At 37.2% G+C, this 24942-nt stretch overlaps 1 protein-coding gene across 1 annotated transcript in view; it reads left to right on the forward strand.

Annotated features, from left to right (window-relative positions):
• The window catches only part of LOC132140056 (LIM/homeobox protein LMX-1.2-like), a 51069-nt gene extending 27489 nt beyond the window's left edge, over positions 1-23580 (forward strand). The window contains exons 3-8 of the mRNA XM_059548842.1: positions 17970-18172; positions 18253-18431; positions 18929-19006; positions 19820-19886; positions 19981-20145; positions 22669-23580. Coding sequence (XP_059404825.1) covers positions 17970-18172; positions 18253-18431; positions 18929-19006; positions 19820-19886; positions 19981-20145; positions 22669-22826 — 850 coding nt within the window. The 3' untranslated portion in view covers positions 22827-23580. The remainder of the gene's footprint in view (positions 1-17969; positions 18173-18252; positions 18432-18928; positions 19007-19819; positions 19887-19980; positions 20146-22668) is intronic.
• Positions 23581-24942: the final 1362 nt, after the last annotated feature.

The following is a 24942-nucleotide window of genomic DNA, read 5'->3' on the forward strand; positions in this document are numbered from 1 at the left end:
GGGTCGAGGAAGGATTCGTCATTTTTCCCCAACTATCACTCTCCAGATTGGATGTCTTCATACTGAGAGGATCTCGTTTATGGTGCTGGAGGAGTCCACTGCCGAGCTCATCCTGGGACGCCCCTGGATGGTTCAACTTCAACCCACCATCGACTGGAGGTCCGGAGAGATCTTATGCTGGGGTGAATATTGCTTTTCTAACTGCTTGTCTTCAATCAAGAAACCTTCATCTCCCTCTTCATCTAAGAATGAGCGCTCGTTTCGAGTTAGCTCAACCACAATCGAGAGTCCCGAAACTCAACAGTCTGTATTGATTCCTTCTGAGTATGGGGCGTTCCAGGATGTATTCAGCAAGCAACTCGCAACCAAACTACCACCTCATCGGCCATGGGACTGTGCTATCGACCTACTACCTGGAGCCACCTTACCTAAAGGACGCATCTACCCTCTGTCCATCCCGAAGCAGAAGGCCATGGAGGAGTATGTGGAGGAAGCCCTCAATCAACAGTTCATTCGGACCTCAACCTCCCCTGCCGCTTCAAGCTTTTTCTTCGTGGGTAAAAAGGACGGAGGCTTGCGGCCGTGCATCGACTACAGACATCTGAATTCTCAAACCATCAAGTACAGCTATCCCCTTCCTCTGGTTCCAGCAGCTTTGGAACAGCTGCGTGGAGCTCAAATCTTCACCAAATTAGATCTTCGTTCAGCCGACAATCTCATTCGCATTAGGCGGGGTGACGAATGGAAGACCGCGTTCGTCACCCCCTCCGGCCATTATGAATACCTCGTCATGCCCTTCGGATTATCCAACGCCCCAGCAGTCTTCCAGGGATACATGAACGAGGTCTTCAGGAACTACCTCAATAGGTTCGTCATAGTATATATTGACGACATACTCATCTACTCCTCTTCACTTTCTGAACACCGCAAACATGTCATCCAAGTCCTAGAAAAGCTGAGAGAACACCAACTGTATCTGAAGCTGGAGAAGTGTGAGTTTCATATTCCATCCGTACAGTTCTTGGGCTACATCATTGACCAACACGGAGTACAAATGGACCAGAGGAAGGTGGAAACCATTCACAACTGGCCACAGCCCACTTCGGTAAAGGAGCTTCAGCGGTTTTTAGGATTTGCCAATTTCTACCGAAGATTCATCAAGGGTTTCAGTCTCATCAGTACTCCATTAACTTCTTCTCTGAAAGGCCGGCCGAAGTCTCTGTCCTTATCATCTGAAGCCCTCCAAGCATTCCATGACCTCAAAGATGCGTTCGCCACTGCCCCAATACTGATACATCCCAACCCCGATCTTCCATTTATCATTGAAGTCGACGCTTCTTCCACTGGTGTTGGTGCTGTATTGTCTCAGCGGCAGGGTGAGCCTCCCAAACTCCATCCATGTGCCTTCTTTTCCAAGAAACTGTCCCCGGCGGAGCGGAACTATGATGTCGGTAACCGGGAACTACTGGCTATCAAATTAGCACTGGAAGAATGGAGACACTGGCTGGAGGGAGATAATCATCAATTCGAAGTCATAACTGACCATAGAAATCTGGAATATCTGAGAGAAGCTAGAAGGTTGAACCCTCTTCTTCACCCGATTCGATTTCCGGGTCACCTATCGTCCCGGTAGCAAGAACTTCAAGGCTGACGCATTATCTCGTATTCATCCAGCATCTTCTGAAGAAAACTCTTCTGAACTTATCCTCCCTCCAGCCATCTTCCTCAACCCCATCTTATGGGACATTGATGACCAAATCGCCCAAGCAAACAATCTTCAACACGCTCCGCCGGGAGGTCCAGAAGGCCTCATCTTCGTACCACCTCAACTCCGTACCAGCCTTCTGGACTCAGCACATTCTACCCCGGGCTCTGGAGCTCTTTCTTCACTTCAAATTTAAAAAAAAAAAAAAAAAAAAAAAAAAAAAAGAAAGGGGAAGTCGTGGCCTAATGGTTAGAGAGTCAGACTCCCAATCGAAAGGTTGTGAGTTTGAGTCCCGGGCCGGCAGGAATTGTGGGTGGGGGGAGTGCATGTACAGTTCTCTCCACCTTCAATACCATGACTTAGGTGCCCTTGAGCAAGGCATCGAACCCCCAACTGCTCCCCGGGCGCCGCAGCATAAATGGCTGCCCACTGCTCCGGGTGTGTGCTCACAGTGTGTGTGTGTGTTCACTGCTCTGTGTGTGTGCACTTCGGATGGGTTAAATGCAGAGCACAAATTCTGAGTATGGGTCACCATACTTGGCTGAATGTCACTTCACTTCACTTCACTTCACATCCAGGTAGTAGGCGTACCCTCTCGCTCCTCCTTCAACGGTACTGGTGGCCATCCATCTCCCAGGACGTCTCACGTTACATCAAGGGATGCTCAGTCTGCGCCGTTACCAATACTCCCAGAAAGCTTCCGGAGGGTAAACTCATTCCTCTACCCATTCCTCATCGTCCGTGGTCCCATCTTGGGATAGACTTCATGACAGACCTTCCACGATCCAACGGAAACACTTGTGTGTTCGTCGTAGTGGACAGGTTTTCCAAATCATGTAAGCTGATACCATTGCCCAGATTACCTACCGCATTTGAAGAAGCCGAAGCTCTCTTCACTTTCGTCTTCCGAAACTTCGGCATCCCTGAAGAGATTGTCTCAGATCGTGGACCACAGTTCATCTCTCGGGTATGGAAAGCCTTCTTCAAACTCCTCGGAGTCACGGTAAACCTTTCCTCTGGATATCACCCTCAGACTAACGGCCAGACTGAGCGGAAGATCCAGGAGATTGGACGGTACCTCAGATCTTATTGCCACCAGTACCAAGACAGCTGGAACCAGTTCCTCCCCTGGGCCGAATATGCCCAGAATTCCCACCATTCCAGTGTGTTTTAGGTTACCAACCTCCTCTCTTCCCTTGGTCTGGTGAACCGTCTGAAGTTCCAGCTGTCGACTACTGGTTTCATCAAAGCGAGAGGGTATGGGACTCAGCTCATGTACCCCTTCAGCAGGCAGTGCGGAGACACAAGAGACAAGCCGACCGTCGTAGAACCGAACCTCCTCAATACCATCCCGGTCAAAAGGTATGGCTCTCGACGCGGGACATACGTCTCCGCCTGCCCTGCAGAAAGCTGAGTCTTCGATACATCGGACCATTCACTGTGCAGAGGCAGCTCAATGACATCACTTATCGTCTCAACCTTCCTCCTGAGTATAAAATTGCACCATCATTCCATGTATCCTTGCTCAAACCTCACACTGAACCTGTCACTCCTCCCTCCTCAGATCCTGCCCCGGCTGATGAACCTCCTCCTCCCGTTCCTGTTGAAGAGGAGGCCATCTACAGAGTCCACAACATTTTAGACTCTCGGCGACGAGGTCCCCGGTTGGAATACCTGGTCGACTGGGAGGACTATGGACCTGAGGAGCGCTCCTGGGTTCATCAAGATGACATCCTTGATCCTACACTACTCACCCAGTTCCATTCTGACCATCCGGACCGTCCTGCACCTAGAGGTCGCGGGAGACCTCGTCGCCGTACTCGTCCCTCTTCCCAGTCGTCAAGAGCCGCCTCGGGAGGGGATGGGGGTGTACTGTCACAGCCACGCCGTCATCTTCACTCGCTCCACCCACTCGTTCATTCTCCCCTGAATACTAATCACCCTCACCTGGCCATCTCATCATCTCATTCCCTTTATAAACCACTCTCACTCACCAGTCATTGTCTGGCCTCGTCAATACCACTGACAACAGACTCACCCGTGCTACTCACCTCAGAGAAAACCACTTACCTTCAGAAGTCTTCATTCCCGTTCATCAGCCGTCAGCCATCCGTCTTCCTTCTGAGAACCTTCCCGAACTCTTCCTCCAGCTCCTAAACCAGAGACATTGGTTACCATTCAGTTAAGTCACAGAGAACGATATCTTCAACTTCATTACTCACCTTTGCATCCCGGTTCTGTTGCACTTGTTTAATAAATCTCATTTCAACTTACCACCTCTCTGCCTCTTGTGATTACGTGACACTCAGAGTACGGTACAACATAATAAAAAAGCAGTTCATGGCCCCTTTAAATATGCCTGCATTGAATTAATTTGATTTATGTTCTAGTTATTTTAGTTATTTTTGCACATCAAGTCAATATAAATTAATTTTTTTATTTATATTTACATATTTTATATTTTACATTTCATATTTTGTTTTTATATATTACATTTATTTAGTTTTTGTCTTAATATTCCATTAGTAAAAAAAAAGGATAGCAGTTCTGAGATGTTGTAATGCATCAGTGTTATTTAACATTTATATATATATATATATATATATATATATATATATATATATATATATATATTATGTTTATTTTTAGATTTTCTATTTTAATGTTTAGTTTTTTGTTTACTTTTTTAATTTTAGTTAAAGCTTTAGTAATTTTGTTATGCGTTGTTGTTATTTTATAGTTTTTATTTTAGTCTATAGTTATTTTAAACTAAATGAAAATAAGAAACGAACTGCAAAAGTTTGAAAAAAAGTATTTTCTCATGGTTTCTATGGTAATCTTCACATTTACTGTTTGAGCGTCTGCTCTCCAGATCTCTGTTTGCTTAGTAAGTTGAATCACCTCATTCTGAAGGGGCTGGTTTTCGGTAAAGCACCTTTACAAGAACATTTACCATGCATGGCTTGTATATATTAACCAAAATTTACCATGTCTTTAATATTAATATTTATACATTTTGCCTAATTTCTTTAATATATATATATTTTTGGAGTATAACTATGGAAGGTCTCGTTTTTGAAGATCTGGTTTTATTTTAATTATTTTTTAATATAGGCTTGTTTTGTATCTAATTATGGTCATGGCACATACAGTGGTAAAGATGCACATTTGTATTTAATTGTATAAATATTAAAATAAAAACTTAAATTGACTCTTTATAAAAAAAAAAAAAAAACTTGAACTGACTCTAAATATCTCATAAATTACTGTATGGTTGAAGCCTCTACTGTAATAGTCGCCACAAACCACAAAAGTCCTAAGAACTGGACCTATTTCTTTCAGTCTGCAGGATTCATCCTCTCTCAGCTCAGCCTTCATCGGGATCCAACATCCCACAATGCACCAGTGCTGCTATGGAAACGTGTCGCTCTGACAATGACCTGCGCTCCGTTTTGGTCTTTTGTTGTGGAGTCAAAGCCGAGTGTCAGCACAGATCCAATATTTACTCTTAAAGCTGAGACAGAGTTGGCTCTTGGCTCTCTGTGCTCCAGTGTTCCAGCCTGAAGACCAAATCATACAAATAGATTGGGAATTTTAACTTTTTCAGCATTTGAAAATAATAGTGCATTAGTGGGATGTCAGTTCCTGTGTTTTTAAAGAAGAAAATGAGGACATTGATGTTACATACTTTTGAAGTAAAATCAGTCAAGTCACCTTTATTTATATATCGCTTTAAACAAAACAGATTGTTTCAAAGCAACTGAACAACATTAATTAGGAAAACAGTTTTTCAATAATGCAAAATGACAGTTAAAGGCAGTTCATCATTGAATTCAGTGATGTCATCTCTGTTCAGTTAAAAAGTGTCTGTGCAATCATTTGCAATCAAGGTCAACGATATCGCTGTAAATGAAATGTCCCCAACTAAGCAAGCCAGAGGCAACAGCGGCAAGGAACCGAAACTCCATCGGAGACAGAATGGAGAAAAAAACCTTTGGGAGAAACCAGGCTCAGTTGGGGGGCCAGTTCTCCTCTGACCAGATGAAACCAGTAGTTCAATTCCAGGCTGCAGCAAAGTCAGATTGTGCAGAAGAATCATCTGTTTCTTGTGTTCTTGTCCTGGTGGTCCTCTGAGACAAGGTCTTTACATGGGATCTGTATCTGGGGCTCTAGTTGTCCTGGTCTCCGCTGTCTTTCAGGGATGTAGAGGTCCTTTCTAGGTGCTGATCCACCATCTGGCCTGGATACAGACTGGATCTGGTGGCTAAGGGTGCCTCGGAATAAGAGAGAAACGGACTAATATTAGCGTAGATGCCATTCTTCTAATGATTTAGCACGTACATCGTGTGTTATGGGAAGTGTTCCCCATCCCAGTTTTCCTAATTAATGCAGCCTAAAAATAATTTAACGGATTTGGATATTAAAAGCATATTAGTACGTTATGTGTAAGCCAGGTTAAAGAGATGGGTCTTTAATCTAGATTTAAACTGCATGAGTGTTTCTGCCTCCTGAACAATGTTAGATAGGATATTCAAGAGTTTAGGTGCTAAATAGGAAAAGGATCTGGCGCCCGCAGTTGATTTTGATATTCTAGGTATTATCAAATTGCCAGAGTTTTGAGAACATAGCGGAAGTGGAGGATTATAATGTAACAAGAGCTCATTCAAATACTGAGGTGCTAAACCATCCAGGGCTTTATAAGTAATAAGCAAGATTTTTAAATCTATACAATATTTAATAAGGAGCCAGTGCAGTGTTGACAGATCTGGGCTAATATGGTCATACTTCCTGGTTCTAGTAAGAGTTCTAGCTGCTGCATTTTGGGCCCACTGGAGTTTTTTTTATTAAACTTGCTGAACAACAATCACCCAATAAAGCATTACAATAATCTAACCTTGAGGTCATAAATGCATGGATTAACATTTCTGCATTTGACATTGAGGGTCGTAATTTATATATATTTTTAAGATGGAAAAATTCAGTTTTACAAATTCTAGAAAACGTGGCTTTCTAAGGAAAGATTGCGATCAAATAGCATAATAGGTTCCTAACTGATGACAAAGAATTGACAGAGCAGCCATCAAGTCTTAGACCCCGTTCTAGGTTATAACATGCAGAATATTTAGCTCCTATAATTAACTGTGACGGTGCGGTAGGGCGCACAGAGGAAGAAACAGGGTCTGGGTCCAAATGCAGGGAAATTATAACTTCTTTAATAAAAGAGAACAAAAAGGCCAACACGGCAAAAACAAAAACAGAAGCAAATCACAGGAACAAGAGCAGAAGAAGAGCAAAAAACACGATTAACCAACACAACTAACATCAGACAATACAGCCAGGCAGAGTGGTGGGTGAGACAAGAATATATACTAATGAACAAATGGGGAACAGCTGTGTGTGTGTAAGTGAGTTACAGGTGTGCAGAGTGAAGGTAAATGAGTCCGGGAGCAATGGAGAAACACAGGCGAAGCAACTAAAACAATGATGAGGTGACAAAGTGGGCGGGGTCAGTAAAGGACAGGAGAGAGCACATGGCACCAAACAAACACAGAAGACAGTGACAGAAAGACAGAAGACTGTAACAATTAACACCTCTTTTTTTCAGAATTTAGCAGTAAGTAATTATTGAAATATAGAGCTGAGTATCATCAGCATAACAGTGAAAGCTAACACCGTGTTTCCTGATGATATCTCCCAAGGGTAACATGTAAAGTGGGAAGAGTAACGGCCCTAGTACTGAGCCTTGAGGTACTCCATACTGCACTTGTAATCAGGGGCGGATCTAGAAAAATATTGGTGGGGTGGCGAGAAGGGGGCAGGAATTTTTCAGGGGTGGCAACATATGGCAGACAAATATGTACTGAATTTAGTCACAGTCATCAGAGTTTGATGATAAATAGTATATGTACACACTACAAAAGGGCATAGGCTGCCATTTACAAACTTAATCTCATGCAATCAATGTCTTGCATTTGAAACATATAAAGAATAAGTGACCATAAAATGTGATCTCTCTTAATAGGAGACAGAAGTGTGATAGAAATAAGGGGCATTATGACAGGAAAGGCATTAAGGTTAAGACACAGGAGATGATTGGCAGATGTGTGAGAGGGGAAGCAAACTGTTTTTGACTGTATACAAAATAAGAAATATAAAAAAAACAACAACAACACTGCTTCATATTTAGCAGGATTTACACCATTTACACTAATCAGGCATGCATTTCGATGCCTGGGTCAGTGGTCAATTATCCAGTCTAGCTAGTTATTAGAGACTGTTACATTTATGATGCAGATGTTTGTTGACATATATAGGAGATGTTTTCTTGTTTTTTTAAAAGAGAGAATCAAATGAATGAGGAATTTTAAAGCATCAATAATTAATTAGCCAGATATTTCGCAGGCTTTGGCCGAGTAAACATTCCAGACCTCAGGTCTAATAATCTAAGGATTACCAGTGCTAATTAAAACTCAAACAAACATCCCTTTGCACAGCCAAAGGTCTGTAAAATGGTGGGAAAACACACACACTGATCCAGTGTCACTCTCAGATGTGGCTAAAGCCCCTCAAAGAGGGATTGATCTGGGTCGAGGTGAGGCACTTGAGACTCGCTGTAATCTCTCAGCTGGGTCACCGGCGTAAACCTCCACCCACAGATTAAGGGCCCTTGTCAAATAGTCTCCAGGGCAGTCCTCCTCTCACATGCTTGAGGACCTCCTCTTCAAAACGACCCATATTACTGTTTGTTAAGTCTCCCTGGGCTGAACACAAGGGTCAGCTGTAATTTAAAACTGGACTGTGAGCTTATCCAGCCTCAGGCAAAGACTCACCCTTATTTAACGTTTGTGTTTTTGAGTGCTGTAACCTCATGAGTGCTAAACTGGGGCTCTTTTCCAAAAGCTAGTGAGCTGCCTGCCTAGACAGCATCTTTAAGGAGTCATTGGATGCTAAATGCACTTTTACAACTTGTTTGAACTGAAATGTGTGTTGGCAGTGTGTGTACACAACCACCCTATAATGATAAAGATGCACCCAGTGCATTTTTAATTTTGTTAAATCTTTACACCTTTCTCAAATCAAGCTGATCTCAGATGCCTGTCTTTGTGACGTCACAGAGACAGGCCCCTCCCACAATAGTTTGATTGACAGTAGCGTTTCAGCACAGGGAATGAAGATAATGCGCTCCAGATCTACCTAAACACGTCTTTGTTCGCACGAATCATTTGTGATCCAGCTGAATCTTTGCTTATGTGCTAATTAGTAAGTTTCACGATGAATACAGCTTAAGTAAACCGTTTCTCTGAGAGCAACTCAGCTTGTGTTCTTTGCTCACTTTCTCTATATAATTTGTTGTTTGAATAACCATGGACATTAAATCATTGCAATTAATAGGCCTAACATAGGCCTACAATGTTTTTATCAAACTGAGATCACACTAAATACAGTTTCCGTTGTATTAAAAACATTTCATAAAATATATAAAATATATATATATATATACACCCATATAAATAATCTTATCTCATATGTATTCTGTATTGCATATATTTTATGAGTAAATATAGTCTATACTTAAAAGTATCAAGTATCTTTATAATATATATATGTACAGAATAGAATTTTAATTTATTATACATATTACATACATATTAATAGACACACATATATATATATATATATGTACATAATATGTACATATGTATATATACAAATTATATATATATATGTATGAGTGTATCTTTTTGTAAATTAATATAATAGGTGTAATAAATAATTTAGAATTTTATTGTATTCTTAAAAATTATATTTTTATATTCTATTCATTATATACAATTCCAATTTATACTTATAATAATTTTTATTGGTATGTATATTGAATTAGCGCATTCTATATATTTTCTATTTTTTATATATATTTCATATATAATACACTGTATATAAGTCATTTTATTTCTTACTTAAAGTTATATTTCTATATTACATATATTTAATCTATTAAGTATCGTTATAATATATAAGTAAAATAAAAACTATATAATTTATTGTACATATTAATATACATAATACACACAGATGTATATAATGTGTACATTTGTATGAATGCAAGCATGTATGTATGTTTATAACATAAGTAATTTTTTTTCTTCCTGTAAAGCTGCTTTTGAACAATAAAAATGTTAAGAAATGTAAATTTGTAAACGTATTAAAGTATTATCTTTTATAGCATAGCAATACATTATTTCTGATGGAGCACTTTTCTTTTGTATAACACACAAAGTTGCCACCTACAATTTATAGAGCTTTCATATAGCTTTTTTCAGGTTATTATGCTCCCTATGTAGGCGATAAACAGCTAGGCAGCTCACTAGTTCTTGGAACAGAGCCTATAAGCAAGAGCTCTTCACTTCAAGAAGCGTCCACTTAATTAACTCTCCGTCGTGATCTCTTCACTTTGATTCTCTCCAGAAGAAGTTCATATGGTGTATACTGGACAACAATGGCCGGCACATCTGCTCCGGAGGCTGCGCTGGCCTTTTGACATCTACGTTAAGCCAGAGATTAAGCAACGCTATAGATCTTGAGGAAAATCTGGCTCACCACTCATGTGCTTCTACCAGGCTTTATTGGTTTGCACAGATGCAACTCATATAAATTAAACTGTTCTTTGTGTCAGCCAATGGGACGCTTCGGGAGGTGGGGGTAGTAGCAATATCCTCCTGCCAATCATGTGCTGGCTTCTCTCTGATTGGTCTGGGTTTATGCCAAGCAGCTGCAAGCCCTATACAGCAATTAGCAGCCGCGTTACTGCAGCTCTGGGAATAATGTCAGATCGCTCACTTTAGCAGCGAATAGAGCCCTGCTGAGCTGCTAAACAGCGACGTCTGCTTTACATCAGAGAAAAAAACACAACATGAAACAGGCCAGATGAGGAGAGTGACTCATTAAACAGCTTCAGACTTAGGGAAACGATTGTTAGGTCAACGATTAGGTTACTAAGATAGATAGTAAGGGAGGAAAAGTATGTAACTATATATAATATGTATACAGCATATATTTATTTTTGCCTGGACATTTGAGTGGTGTTTGCTCATTCAACCTGCTGTGGCTTGTTGCCAGGGTGTTGCCATGCAGTTGCTAAGGTGTTCAAAGTAGTTTTTGATGCATGTGGTTGGTAGGGTGTTGTGTGTGGTTGCTAGGTGATTGCTTAGCCACAAGTATCTAGATATGTTTAAATTAGTGAGTGATCATTATTTTAAGGTAGCACCTTTGGCTTAAATATGCCCTATATTTATATATATATATATATATAATTTTTATTTTTGCATAATAATTATTATATGTACAGCATTTTGGGCATGGATTTGCCTATGATGCTCAATATTGCTATCTATCTAGCTAGATATTTTTTATTAAATTTTTTTATAATATAACTTAATAAGTTTAACATTATTCTATTAACACCATTTTATTTTTTACTATATTTTTTATGGCATTTCAGCACATTTCCCCCAAAGTTTATCATTGCTTTAATATGAAAAAGTTAGTTAAGTTTAGTTTAATACTATTTGGCTAGGATGAATAGGACCATTAATAATTTTCATAAATTTTCTGTATTCATTTTATTAATGTAACTCATTGATTTTAGCATTGTTTTAACATTCTTTATTGTTATAATTTTGATGCAAATACAGCACATTTTCCCCAAAGTTTATCACTGCTTTGTTGCAAAAACTTATTTCTCATTATTTTATTAGGTTTTTTTTTCAAGTTTAGTAAGTAACTCTGTCATATAATGTACATGCACAATTTGTCACAAATAATTTCTTTATTTCACTATAGCAATGAAAATGAATTTGTGTATTCTGCTTAATTTTCTAAAAAAAAAAATTCTACGTATTACATTTTTGTTAGTTTGCCTACCCTGCCAATTTTGAGCATGAATATGCCTGTGATACCCAATATGTTGCCCAGTAGGGTCGCTCAGCACTGGGATTTGAACCACAGCCAATAAGAAGCTGAGAGAGAATGGACTCATTCAGGCTTGTGGTCAGATCTGGCTTTGATACTGCACAGATGCTGCGGCCAGGGTTTCTTCTACTACCTACACTAAACCTGGACATCTGAGAGAGCATATTTAGACCATGAGCTAAGATCTGTTCTGGTCTGTAAGAAATTACCCTCTGATCAGCTTCTGCGCACTTCTGTTTCCTAATAGATGCTTGAAATTAAGCTTCCAGTAAAGGTTTTAGGAGAATGTATATCATAAGAGAACTCTTTAAAGCATATGCTCTTTAGAAAACCATCTGTTTTAATGCTTTAAGAGACTTTGTAAGTTCTCCAGATCTTAAAGACTGTATAGCTCAGCTCAAGAACCTTATACAGCCACCAATAGCTCTTGGTAAGTTCTTTGCTGAGGCTATGGTTTTATTTTGAAGTGTAAAGCAAGTGTAGCACAGTGGTCTGTGTGTATGTGTGTGTGTGTGTGTTGTCTTTTGTATGCATGCTCCATTATTCGCTCATACTCTGTTTGCTGTTATGGTCGAGCTGAGCAAACTTCATTCTGAATAGGGCTGCCAAACTCAGGAAAAGCAGCTGTTCAAACACACACACACACACACACACACACTGTGTACCTGCTGTATTCAATCTCTCACTCTCTCTCTCTTCTCATCTGATTACATCTCTGTCTTCTTCCTATCCTTCACTGCTATTTCTACTTAAAGGGACTTTTGTAGCATTTTATATTTTCTGTGTGTACGTATGCTTTCTCATAATTTAGTTTTGTGGGAGCATTACACCTGAAGAGGTGGAAATATTTGTATGTATTATATATTCACATACAAATTATTAATGCTGTCTAGGTAGGCAAACTAACCAAATTCATAGTTTTATTAACATAATTGTTTAATTATTTTAATTTCCTCTCAAACATCATCGTTGATCTGATGCAAAAACATCTTTCTCGTTATTTTAACATTATAAATTTTTTATGTTCAGTAGTAACATTACACTGCAGTTGTATTGTGCAAATTTGCAAATGCTGTTGTATTTTTTTTATCATTTTTTATGTTATTAAAAAATAATAGTGTATTTTTCATCGCACTATAAAAACTTTTTTTCCACATCCAAAGTAAAATCATGATTTGTCTTTAATTATTTTTATTTATTTATTTATTTATTTTTGCGTGGACATTTTTAGCAGAATTCATGAGATTCATTCAAATCCATTTCTTCAAGTTCCTTTTTCAAAGATACCCCGACATGCTTTCTTTCCGCTTCTCTGTGTTTATGTTGTGATCTTAATCAGGAAGTTTGCATGTCTGTGGGCGATTATGTTGAGCAGTGAGTGATGAGCTTCAGGAGCTGTTGTATTGGGGCCGGAGTTTACTCTGGGGCCCCGGACAAACACACGCCCCCTTTACTCTCTCAGCATTTAACTTCAGACTAATTAAGGCTGGAATAGACTTCATGACTTTTAAAATCTAAAATCTTTCAAACTAACACTCACAAAGGGAAAACTGGCTATCATACACTAAACAACTGAGGATCACACACTAGCAGACTTTAAAATCATTCCGATCACAACAAACCCGATAGGAAGGTGTGCGCTTGACCAATGAAAACATGTTTGATATCCTCCAGCTGGATGCAGATATTTCTACTGGAAAACAAGACAAAAATACTGAGGAAGAACATCATATTTTGCATTGTTTTAAGTTTAAATAGATTCTTTTTTCACATCTGACTCTAGATACTTTTGAATGTTACAGAGTGGAGTTGATGTGGTTTATACGCTTTGATAGGGTCAGAATGCAGTTAAACGTGGTAAATGTGCCTTGTGTGTGTGTGTGTGTGGACTACAGGGTATTTTCCATTCAGTACCATCAGAGGAAAGCTCCAGTGTTTAATAACATCTTTTGCTCTTTTGTAGTGCACATGTATCTGTGCTGTATGGATGTGGAAGAGGTGGTTGGAAAAATCACACACACACACACACAGAGAGAGAGAGAGAGAGAGAGAGAGAGAGAGAGGCCTGCAATGCAAGTCCATAATTGCATCAAAGGGCAATGTAAAAAGGCTGGTTACAAGTATATAATTACTTTCAAATGATGTACAGTTACTATTGAATACATGTGTCTGCAGAGACCAGCGGATTTTAGAGGATTTATCAGATGAATTTATGTACTCAAATAGTAAGAAACTTCACAAATGATATCTCATTAATATATAAATTTTTTCTTCTAGACAACCGTGAGAGTCCTTCTCATATTATGTTTTGGGAGTTTTGGTAGCAATCTCGACAGTGTCGAATTAGATAAGTTTTAAATATAAATGAAAAAAAAAACATTTTTAACTTTTTATTTTATTGTTATTAACAATATTTACTATTTATGTGCTCAGATTTGCCATTTAAAAATATTATTGCATTTTAGTGCAAAATTATTGAATCTATTACAGTTTTATATAACAAACATTTTAATAAAATTATTATTACATGTAGTTATTATATATAGAAAATGTATGTTATATAGTTGTAATTTAATAATACTTTTTAAAGACCATTTATTTTGTATTATTTACCTGAAATAATCTCAAAATGAAATCAATCGTTCCTCATTAAATGATCAAATGACAGAATAAACAGAGCTGCTTAAAGTTCACTTTGTATTGTATGTGTTCATAATTTGTATCTATTTTTTTTAGGAACTGACTCAAATTGATAATGCATAAACTAAAAACATAAACCTGTTATGAATGAGTGTCAATGTATATTTTGGCACCTGTATTGAATTCCACTTGAAGTCTCTAAAGTTTCTAAAGCACCTGAAGCTGATCTGAGAGCTGTTGTGGTGAGTGATCTGTGTTTCAGTCGGCTGTTTGGTGTTTGGAGATGTTTGCTGGTTCTCCATAAGCCCATTCAGACACGGCTGCGCTCCACAACTATGATGGCAGCAAACCAGGGTTAAATTATTGTTTGTGTTTGTTACATTTCTGATCTATAGCAAACAAATACACAGAAAAGAATAAATACCCCCACCACACACACACACACATGCAAACATGAGTATCACATACACACGCTGAAGAGCACAGAGTTAAAGTCTTTTCTAAGCATGATTGACTGAGCGTGAAGTCTTTCCCTTCTTTAGGCTGTTTTAATGGTATTAAAGAGGGATTAGTGTCAACCCCTGCACATGTGTCAATCAAAACCACTACATTTTCACACATTTAGACATACAAGAGACCAAAAACACCAGATGCATCATCCTCTTTGTTCATTTTTATATTATTAGTCACAAACAATCCCTTGTAAAAAAAAATAAATAAATAAATAAGTGTTCATAATTGTATTAAATGTGTACTTAGTGTGATTAAAAGTACTTAGGTGTATTTAAAAATCTTTTTTTTTCTTTTTTTACTTACAGATAATATAATACTGATGTAATAAAAGGCCACTTACATGGCAATATATATATATATATATATATATATATATATATATATATATATATATATATATATATAGTTTTGAAGTAAATTTTACAAGAAAATCATATTTCCCTTCTTTACTTTTCATTTTGAATTATGTTTTAATTGCTATTTAGGTGTAATTGTTTGTGAAATGTACTAATATTAATTAAGTTAAAGTATATTTCAAAGACCGTATTTCAAAGACAGTAGAAATAATTCCGAAATTACATAAAAAATGTATTTATGTTCCACTTAAGTAGGTCAAAAAAGCAACTAATTGCATTTAACATAAATTTAAACTATAATATACTTTAATTTAATTGTAAATTACATGCAATTAAGTATCTGAAATCATTACATTCAGTTCGCACTTAAATATATTCTTAAGTTATTGCCGTAATAAATGCTCTTGTTAAAAGTAAATAATATTAATTATAATTAAATAATATAATATAAACATTAATCATAATATTATAGTAGTATGATATTATATAATAATAAACGTATTTAAAATTTTCTTATTCATGAGGGATAAGTAGTACTATTGCTCATACACCAAAAAAATAAAAATAATGTAGGATTTACTTTTAAACAGTTTACACTAGTAAATTTCACAAAGAAAAACAAGTAACATATTGAATTATGCATGCAATTTTGAAGTAGAAAACTAACAATTGTATTTTCTTGCAAAACATGCTCCAAAATCATTTTATCTGCAAAAAATAAAATAAAAATGCAAGTGCCGTTCAGACAAAGACCTGGGACAGAGCCACTGCTTCCACTGTGGTCCTGTCAACAAACACAGGATTAGTTCCCAAACACAATAGAAGAAAGGAAGATCTCCAGAAAGAGCATGGGAATTACAGACAGCAGCATAATGTGAAGTGACAGACAGAGGAAGCAGGGACACTTCAGCATGTGATTATTAAAGATCAGCTGAAGATGGAGAAAGAAACCAGGTTGCTCTTTAGACATGGTATTGCTCAAAGTTTGCTGATTTTGGCTCAGTGCAATCCTCTCATCCATTTATTATCAACTTTGTCTCGGTTGCTTCTTGTAAAATACCTATTTTAAAGGTTTAGGGTCGGTAATATTATTAAAATGTTGAAAGAAATTTCTAATGCTCTCCAAGGCTGCATTTATTTGATCAAAAATAGAGTAAAACAGTAAAAATGTTCAATATTTTTACATTTAAAAGAACTGTTTTCTATTGTAGTGCATTATAAAATCCTTTCTAGTATACTCATTTTGGATTTCTTATTTTTAATGTTGAAACCTGCTTCGTATGGAAACTTTAATCCATTTTTTCAGGATTCTTTGATGAATAGAATGTTCAAAAGAACAGCATTTATTTGAAACAGAATCTTTTGTAACATTATAAATGTCTTAACTGTGACTTTTGATCAATTTAATTCATCTTTGCTGAATAAAAGTAGCAATTTCTTTTATTATTATGAACAGCAGTGTATATACAATACAGTAATAGCTAAAAAAAAAAAAAGTTCATATTGAGCTCGTATTGATTACACTTTTCATTGCAAACTTTGTGATTTTGGAAAATTTCTGCATAGTTTGAGAACTGAAATCTTAAGTCTACTGAGGTTTTTTTTTTCTCAAGCAAAACATCTGAGAAGCAGGAGATGTCAGCAGAAGTCTCCTTCAGTGCTGTCTGGGAGAAACAATAGAGATATTAAAGAGATCTCATCTGTGATTTTTCCTTCCTGTGGGTCCGTTGCTGAATATTGACTCCTCTGTAAAACTCTTTTATGCGTCTCACCTCATGATACCATCATATCTCGAGGCTTATTAAAAATCTCTTTCAAAGTCATAATCATGAGCGCGGCCCTTCTGGGGCGTCCGGTGTCAGTCACGCATTGATCTGTGCGCCTGTGATATTTATGGATGAGCTTTATTGGTGTGGGAGAAGACTGAGCTCTGAGGGAAGATCTGCTTAATGCTTCAGAATTATTGAGCTTTGCAGCGAGTCTCACGCCAGGGGGTTTGAGTATTACACGAAGAAGTGACTTGCTCTTGTGCTTCGCTGTTTCACATTGTACTTCAGATAATTATGACAGGAGGTCCTGCTATGTAGATTACAGTGTGTCGCTTTTAAACTGTTTATGTATTTGGTTTGGCACTTTGATGATGTGAATTCGATGATCTAACCTACAGAACTTTACACCAGTTTGGTGTCTGTACATTTTTTTGTTTTTGAAAGCACTCTCTTTTGCTCACCAAGGCTGTACAACATTCAGTACAAACAGGAATATTGTGAAATATTATTACAATTTAAATGAACTTTTTTCAGTTTGAATATATTGTACAATGTCATTTATTCCTGTGATTAAATCTGTCTTTTAAAATTAAAAGTCTTCAGTGTCACATGATCTTCAGGAATTATTCTAATATTCTGATTTTGCTGCTCAAGAAACATTTCTGATTATTGTCAGTGTTGAAAATAGTTGTGCTGCTTCATATTTTTGTGAAAATAAATTGTATAATACTTTTTTTTATATAAATGCCTATTGTGGCACTTTTGACTAGTTGAATGCATATAATGCAACTTTCAAACATTTAAAAGAACATGAAACCATTACCAAATACCTTGATTTATGGAAAGTAAGTTATTTTATTATTGGCTAATATTATTTAAGCATCCTTTTACAAATGTCAAAAACAAACATTTTGATTCTTTGGCATAAAATGCACAAGTGAACTGTGCACAATAAGACCAGAAACATGTTTTAAGAAAGTAAACAGCATCAGTTTATGTTTTGTTTCTCTTCATCAGGTTGTTTGCTGCCAAATGCAGCGGCTGTCTGGAGAAGATCGCTCCCAGTGAGTTTGTGATGCGCGCACTAGAAAGTGTGTATCATCTAGGCTGCTTCTGCTGCTGTGTGTGCGAGCGACAGCTGTGTAAAGGGGATGAGTTCGTCCTGAAGGAAGGACAACTGCTGTGCAAGAATGACTACGAGAAGGACATGTCTGACTCCGGTGAGAACAACGCTTTCCTTTCCTCTCATCTCGTATGCTCTCTATGGAAAGGTGATATTAAAAAAAATATATTTCTGTAGACAAAAGTGAGGAAGAAGATCTGGACTTGAAGCCTGAGAAAGGAGCAGGAGGTCAGGGCAAAGGAGCCGATGATGGCAAAGACCCACGCAGACCCAAGAGACCTCGCACCATCCTCAACACCCAGCAGCGGCGAGCCTTCAAGGCCTCCTTTGAGGTGTCGTCCAAACCATGCCGAAAGGTGAGACCATCCTTCAGAAGATTTCTAGAGAATTTCTTGAATGTGCAGGCTGTGCTTACTGTAGAGGCACAGGTTCCAGTATTATACTAAATCATTATTACACAGCAGTTTATGGACTATCTGATGCACAGTGCATGTAAAAACAGCAAATAAGAAAAGAAATTGACCATCTGATGCATAATGCATCTAAAATGGACAAAAACTGAACAATGAACAATCTCATGCATATTGCTTACAGTATAAATACTGCACAAACTATATGGACCATCCAATGCTTACTGTATGTAAAAATGGCAAAAACTATGGGTTTTTTTAGGTGTATTGCATGTAAAAATAACAAAACCTATGTGAAGCATCGAATGCATACTGCATCAAAAATTTGCCAAAACCTATGGAACACATTATGCATGTAGCATGGAAATATGGCAGTGGTCAAATGTCTGGGTATGTGAGACTACTTCAGATGAAATAATATACCGCTGTTCCTGTTATTTCAGGTCAGAGAGACGTTGGCAGCTGAAACCGGTCTAAGTGTTAGAGTCGTCCAGGTGTGGTTTCAGAACCAAAGAGCAAAGGTGAGCATGTCCAGAGATCTTAACTGAGCCTAAGTCAGGGGTTTTCAATTCTTTAGATGCCATAGATGTTAAAATATTGGAAGTTGGAATATTTATTTATATATATATATATATATATATATATACACATATATGTGTGTGTGTGTGTGTGTGTGTGTGTGTGTGTGTGACCCTGGAGCTGGGGTATATTTTTTTCGCTGGGGTATATTTTTAGCAATAGCCAACAAAATATTGTATGGGTCAAAATTATCGATTTTTCTTTTATGCCAAAAATCATTAGGATATTAAGTAAAGATCCATGTTCCATGAAGATATTTTGGAAATTTCCTACCGTAAATGTATCAAAACTTAATTTTTTATTAGTAATATGCATTGCTAAGAACTTAATTTGGACAATTTAAAGGTGATTTTCTCAGTATTTACATTTTTTTGCATCCTTAGATTCCAGATTTTCAAATAGTTGTATCTCGGCCAATATTGTGCTATCCTAACAAACCAAAGCTTATTCAGATTATTTATAAATCTCAATATCGAAACATTTGCATTTAAGACTGGTTTTGTGGTCCAGGGTCACACACACACACACACACACACACACACACACACACACACATATATGTGTGTGTGTGTGTGTGTATATATACATAAAATAGTAAATAAAAAATACTAAAATAACATTGCCTGACTGTGTCCTCGAACCCTGGTTTGTAAACCCCTGGTGTAAGTTACTCTTTAATATGATTCAATATGCACACAACCTTTTATGATCTTAAAAATTATTCAATATTTGTCTGTTCCTCTTTTTCCGGTCAGATGAAGAAATTAGCACGCCGACAACAGCAGCAACAAGAGCAGCAAAACTCTCAGAGACTTGGACAAGGTACCAAACGACAGAGCCAACATATGCTGGTCTTCAGCAGTTTAAACCCTGTTTTATGTTTCTAATAACTCATCTCTCTGTGTGTTCTCTGCAGATGTGATCTCAAGCCGAATGGAGAATCTGATGAACTCTTACACACCACTGGCTCCGCCTCCGCAACATCAATTAGTCTCCATTGAGACCAGCGGATACAGCACAGACCCGTTCCAGCACGGTCTGACCCCTCCACAGATGCCCGGAGATCACATGAATCCATACGGTGAGTGCAGAATGCATTGAGAAACATCTTTCTCTGGAGGGATGTTACCACAGCAAACCTCTTGCCCGTTGCATTTTTTCTGAATGATATTGACCAGAAGCAGCTGCTAATGCCACGTATGGGCCCAATAAAAATAAATGTGCCATTAAACTGTCTTTACCCTTATGTAACAGTGTCAATTAGTTTTTGAGAAGCCTATAAAATTACACTATAAAGTTACACGCAGCGCTCCTGAGAAAGTGAGCGTGGATCTGTTGCCTCACACGCACACGATTACACAATGATGAGCGTGTGCGTGTCCTGCTGCGAGTTGACGCAAACGAGAAGTTTATGTGCTCTTTTATATAACGGTTTATAGCCAATTACAGCTTTCAAAAGCAGTTGAGAGTCTGGTGGATAATCATTTTTCTATAGCGTACATTAAACTGTGTCCTTGAGGACTGAACAAACTCTTTGCACTAAAAGCTTCAGTTCAGTAAGTTTAACATATTTGTTTGTTAGCTGTGCTTGCTAAAACTTTTACTGTCACTGTTAGAGATTGATTGATACTGACTTTTCATGGCCAATGCCAGTTTTTAAGTGAAGTGACATTCAGCCAAGTATGGTGACCCATACTCAGAATTTGTGCTCTGCATTTAACCCATCCGAAATGCACACACACAGAGCAGTGAACACACACACACACACACACACTGTGAGCACACACCCGGAGCAGTGGGCAGCCATTTATGCTGCGGCGCCCGGGGAGCAGTTGGGGGTTCGATGCCTTGCTCAAGGGCACCTAAGTCGTGGTATTGAAGGTGGAGAGAGAACTGTACATGCACTCCCCCAACCCACAATTCCTGCCGGCCCGGGACTCGAACACACAACCTTTCGATTGGGAGTCCGACTCTCTAACCATTAGGCCACGACTTCCCTAATATTCCCTCTATATATATATATAATATATATATAATATTCCCTATATATACTGTGTGTGTGTGTGTGTGTGTATATATATATATATATATATATATATATATATATATACACATTCTTCTATATTCAAATCAGTGATTTCATTTTGAGTGATTTTATTTTGTATGTTCAATGTTATTTTATAACATTAAGATAAAGCTTAGGGTCTGTATGATTTGCTTTTAAAGAAATTAATTATTTTATATGGAAAGGATGCATGAAATTGATCAAAAGTGACAGTAAAGACATTTATAACTTTAAAAAAAGATTTATATTTCATTATATATATATATATATATATAAAACATGTTAAAAATATTGCGCGACAACTGTTTTCAACATTGAAAATTAATGTTTCCAAAACTTGCATATAATGAATTCTGTATCATTTCCGAGGCTGCTGAAAATTCTGCATTGCATCTGTAATGATGAGCCAGAGACGTTCGGATCCAAATGCAGTGCTTTGTTAAAGAATGGTCAAACAGGCAGAAATCAGGAATGGCGTCAGGTGTGTCAGGGATAACCAGAGCCGAAACCAGAAACAAGCAGAGATCGGAGCAGGCAGCAGAGAAGGAGTAATCAGTCCAAAGATCAAACACGGGAATGACGAACACAGGGAGAAACGCTCTGAAATGTTAGACAGGCTAAACAAGACTTTGCAGTGAGTGAGAGTGATTGTGCTGCTTTTATGTGTGTGTAAATGAGGTGCAGGTGTGGCAAGGAAATTGGCTGATGAATGAGGTGCAGGTGTGGCAAGGTGATTGTGATGCAGTGACTCATGGGTAATGTAGTTCGGGTGTGGTGCAACAGTATGAAAGGTGCTAGTGTCCAAGTGACATCTGGTGGTTGATGGGTGGAATGGTCTTGAGTGGAGTGCCCTCTACTGAAGTCCATGGGCACTCCATCTAATGATCGTGACAGCATCACAGGAATAAACTACTTTTTACAATATATTCATATAGAAATCAGCTATTTTAAATGGTAATAATTTTTTGCTGTATTTTTGATCAAATAAATGCAGCCTCGGTGAGAAGAAGAGACTTCTTTCAAAAACATTTAAAAATCATACAGAGCCCAAACTTTTGAACAACAAACACCACTCATATATGACCCTGGACCATATGATTACAAATGTCCATAAGTTGTTGGGGAATATTTTTAGCAATAGCAAAAAAAAAAAAATAGTTGTATGGGTCAAAATTATAGATTTTTCTTTTATGCCAAAAATCATTAAGATATTAAGTGAAGATCATGTTCCATGAAGATATTTAGTACATTTCCTACCGTAAATATATCCATACTTAATTTTTGATTAGTAATATGCATTGCTAAGAATTCATTTGGACAATTTAAAGATGATTTTTTCAGTATTTAGAATTTTTTTGCACCCTCAGATTCCAGATTTTCAAATAATTGCATCTCAGCCAAATATTGTCTGATCATAATAATCCATACATCAATGGAAAGCTTATTTATTCACCTCATGACTCGTTTTGTGGTCCAGGGTCACATAGTTTCGATTGACTTCTACAGTACCAAGACCTCATTTTGTTGTTTTTTCTCCAGGGAACGACTCGATATTCCACGACATTGACAGTGACACGTCTCTGACCAGTCTGAACGACTGCTTCATGGCTGCGGCAGAAGCCGGATCCCTTCAGACCCGCGTGGGAAACCCAATCGACCGCCTCTACTCCATGCAGAGCTCCTACTTTGCCTCCTGAAACCAAATCTTGAGACTAAACAGCCACAAGAACTACCTAATATCCATGTCTGCAAAACCAGCCTCACGTACAGCAGCAAACCTCCAGTATAAGGTCGACTTGAATCTCAAGGCTGTAAGGACAAGAAAACCAAACCAAACGACTCACGCAAAAGATGAAACCAGATCTCGGCTTTGTGCTGTAGACGACATGCTGAGGAGGTCTTGTATTTAACCGGGTTCAAAGATGTGCTGGCCAAGTGTATGTGAAGATAAGATGAGTAGGTTTTCATCTAGACTTTGTAGAAATAATCTTAACCACACATTTCTAGAGGAGCTGCAGGACGTTTACTGCAGTATACTGAACCAACAACACAACTTTAGACCATAAATAGACAAATGCAATACATGCAAAATGGAAACACTTCATTGTTATCAGCATGAATATGGATTTCAAAAGTTTTGAAATAAAGTCAAGCCGAAACAGCTGTGTGTTGACAAGAACGATTAGCTATTTATTACGTACATGTGCCAAGCAAACCTGCAAAGCTTTATTTAAAACAAACTGTGTTAGAGAAAGTACCATTAACATTTTTATGTAAGTTCCTGGAAGAGAGTGTAGTATTTCTGTTGATGTTTAAAGATGTATATGTTTATTTCGCTGTGCTATTTATTTTTCATTTGTATTCTTGGTTGTTGTAGAGGATGCATTTTTGCTCAAACTTGCTAAATTGACCAAAGTTTGTTGGTACTAAAAATAAAGAAATAATTAAAAATATATATATTTTTACTTTTTTTTTCTAAATGTTGTCCATTTCATACAAAATGGTTCATTTATGCTCAAACATGCTTTAATTTTACATTTGAGAAACTTGAAATAAATTATAAATGAACAATTGAAATTCGTTTTAGTAAGAGATGTTTGTATAATTTTTGTTTTCTTTTAAAATATTGTCCACATCACACACATAGTTTTCACTTTGGCCTCAAAATATGTTTTAATTTTGCATATGAGATATTTGAAATAGCTCACAAATTAACAAAGAATAATATGAATTGAAAATAGTTTTAGTACAAGAAGATTTTTGTATATTCTCTGTTGTCTGATTATGATTATTACTTACATAAACAAGTGTCTGTTCATCCAAACTTCAGGAGATTTCCACGTCTCAAGAGATCCATGTTACAAAGACACTTTACTGAACAACACTGCTGAACTTTGACCCCTGAAAGCCCCCATGTGGGCCTTCAGCGCCACACTTTTGACCCTTTAAGAGGCTCTCATGCAGAGTGTTTTCTGCCCGTGAACACATCGAGATGTTCAGCCTCTGGGATATTTCGGCTCAAGTGTGCATCCCTTTTCCAATGTTTACAATAAAATCAACAAATTTATAATACACATTATTTCATAATGATCATATTTAGTGTAATATGAATTTAGAAAAACTGGTTTATCTCACATATTACTGTATTTGACACTGATTCTACGCTATTTTATTTATTTGTTTGTTTATTTAATAGGACAATGCATGTTAATAAAGATAAGTATAACATAAAAAATGTAAGCATGCTAGATTATAGTTTACACATCAATTATATTTGTAATTGGGACGTACTTGGATAAAACAGGCTATAGCATAAACAAAAAGGTTTCTGTACCAACAAATGATTTTAGATTAATTTGTCAAACACGTTCAGAGATATTTAAGTACGTTTTCTTTTTCTCCTGCATTTTTTGACAACAGTGCCAGATGCAAAAACTGTAAGGTCAAATATTTATTATAAATATTGATAAATCGACCATTCAACTTTGATTTAAGAATTATTTTAGAATACAGTGTAATTTTGTCCAAAAAAATAATTTGATTATTCCTGTCTTGTTGTTGACATAAAAACCATATCTGCATGAACAATGTTTGTTCCTAATGTTTTGTGGTATGGATAGCTGCTAACAAGACCTTCCTAAAATTAAGGAAATTAAAAAAAAAATGCAAAAGTTTGGAAGTTGCACATAAGGTTTAACACAGAAAATATTAGCTCATTTTTTATTTTTTATTTTATTTTAAAACCAAGCAAGACTATAACAAAAGACTATTATACGATAAAAATACACCAAGTTTGATACTGAAAAGCATCTG

The sequence above is a fragment of the Carassius carassius genome, chromosome 4 (assembly GCF_963082965.1).
Source record: "Carassius carassius chromosome 4, fCarCar2.1, whole genome shotgun sequence".
NCBI lineage: Eukaryota > Metazoa > Chordata > Actinopteri > Cypriniformes > Cyprinidae > Carassius > Carassius carassius.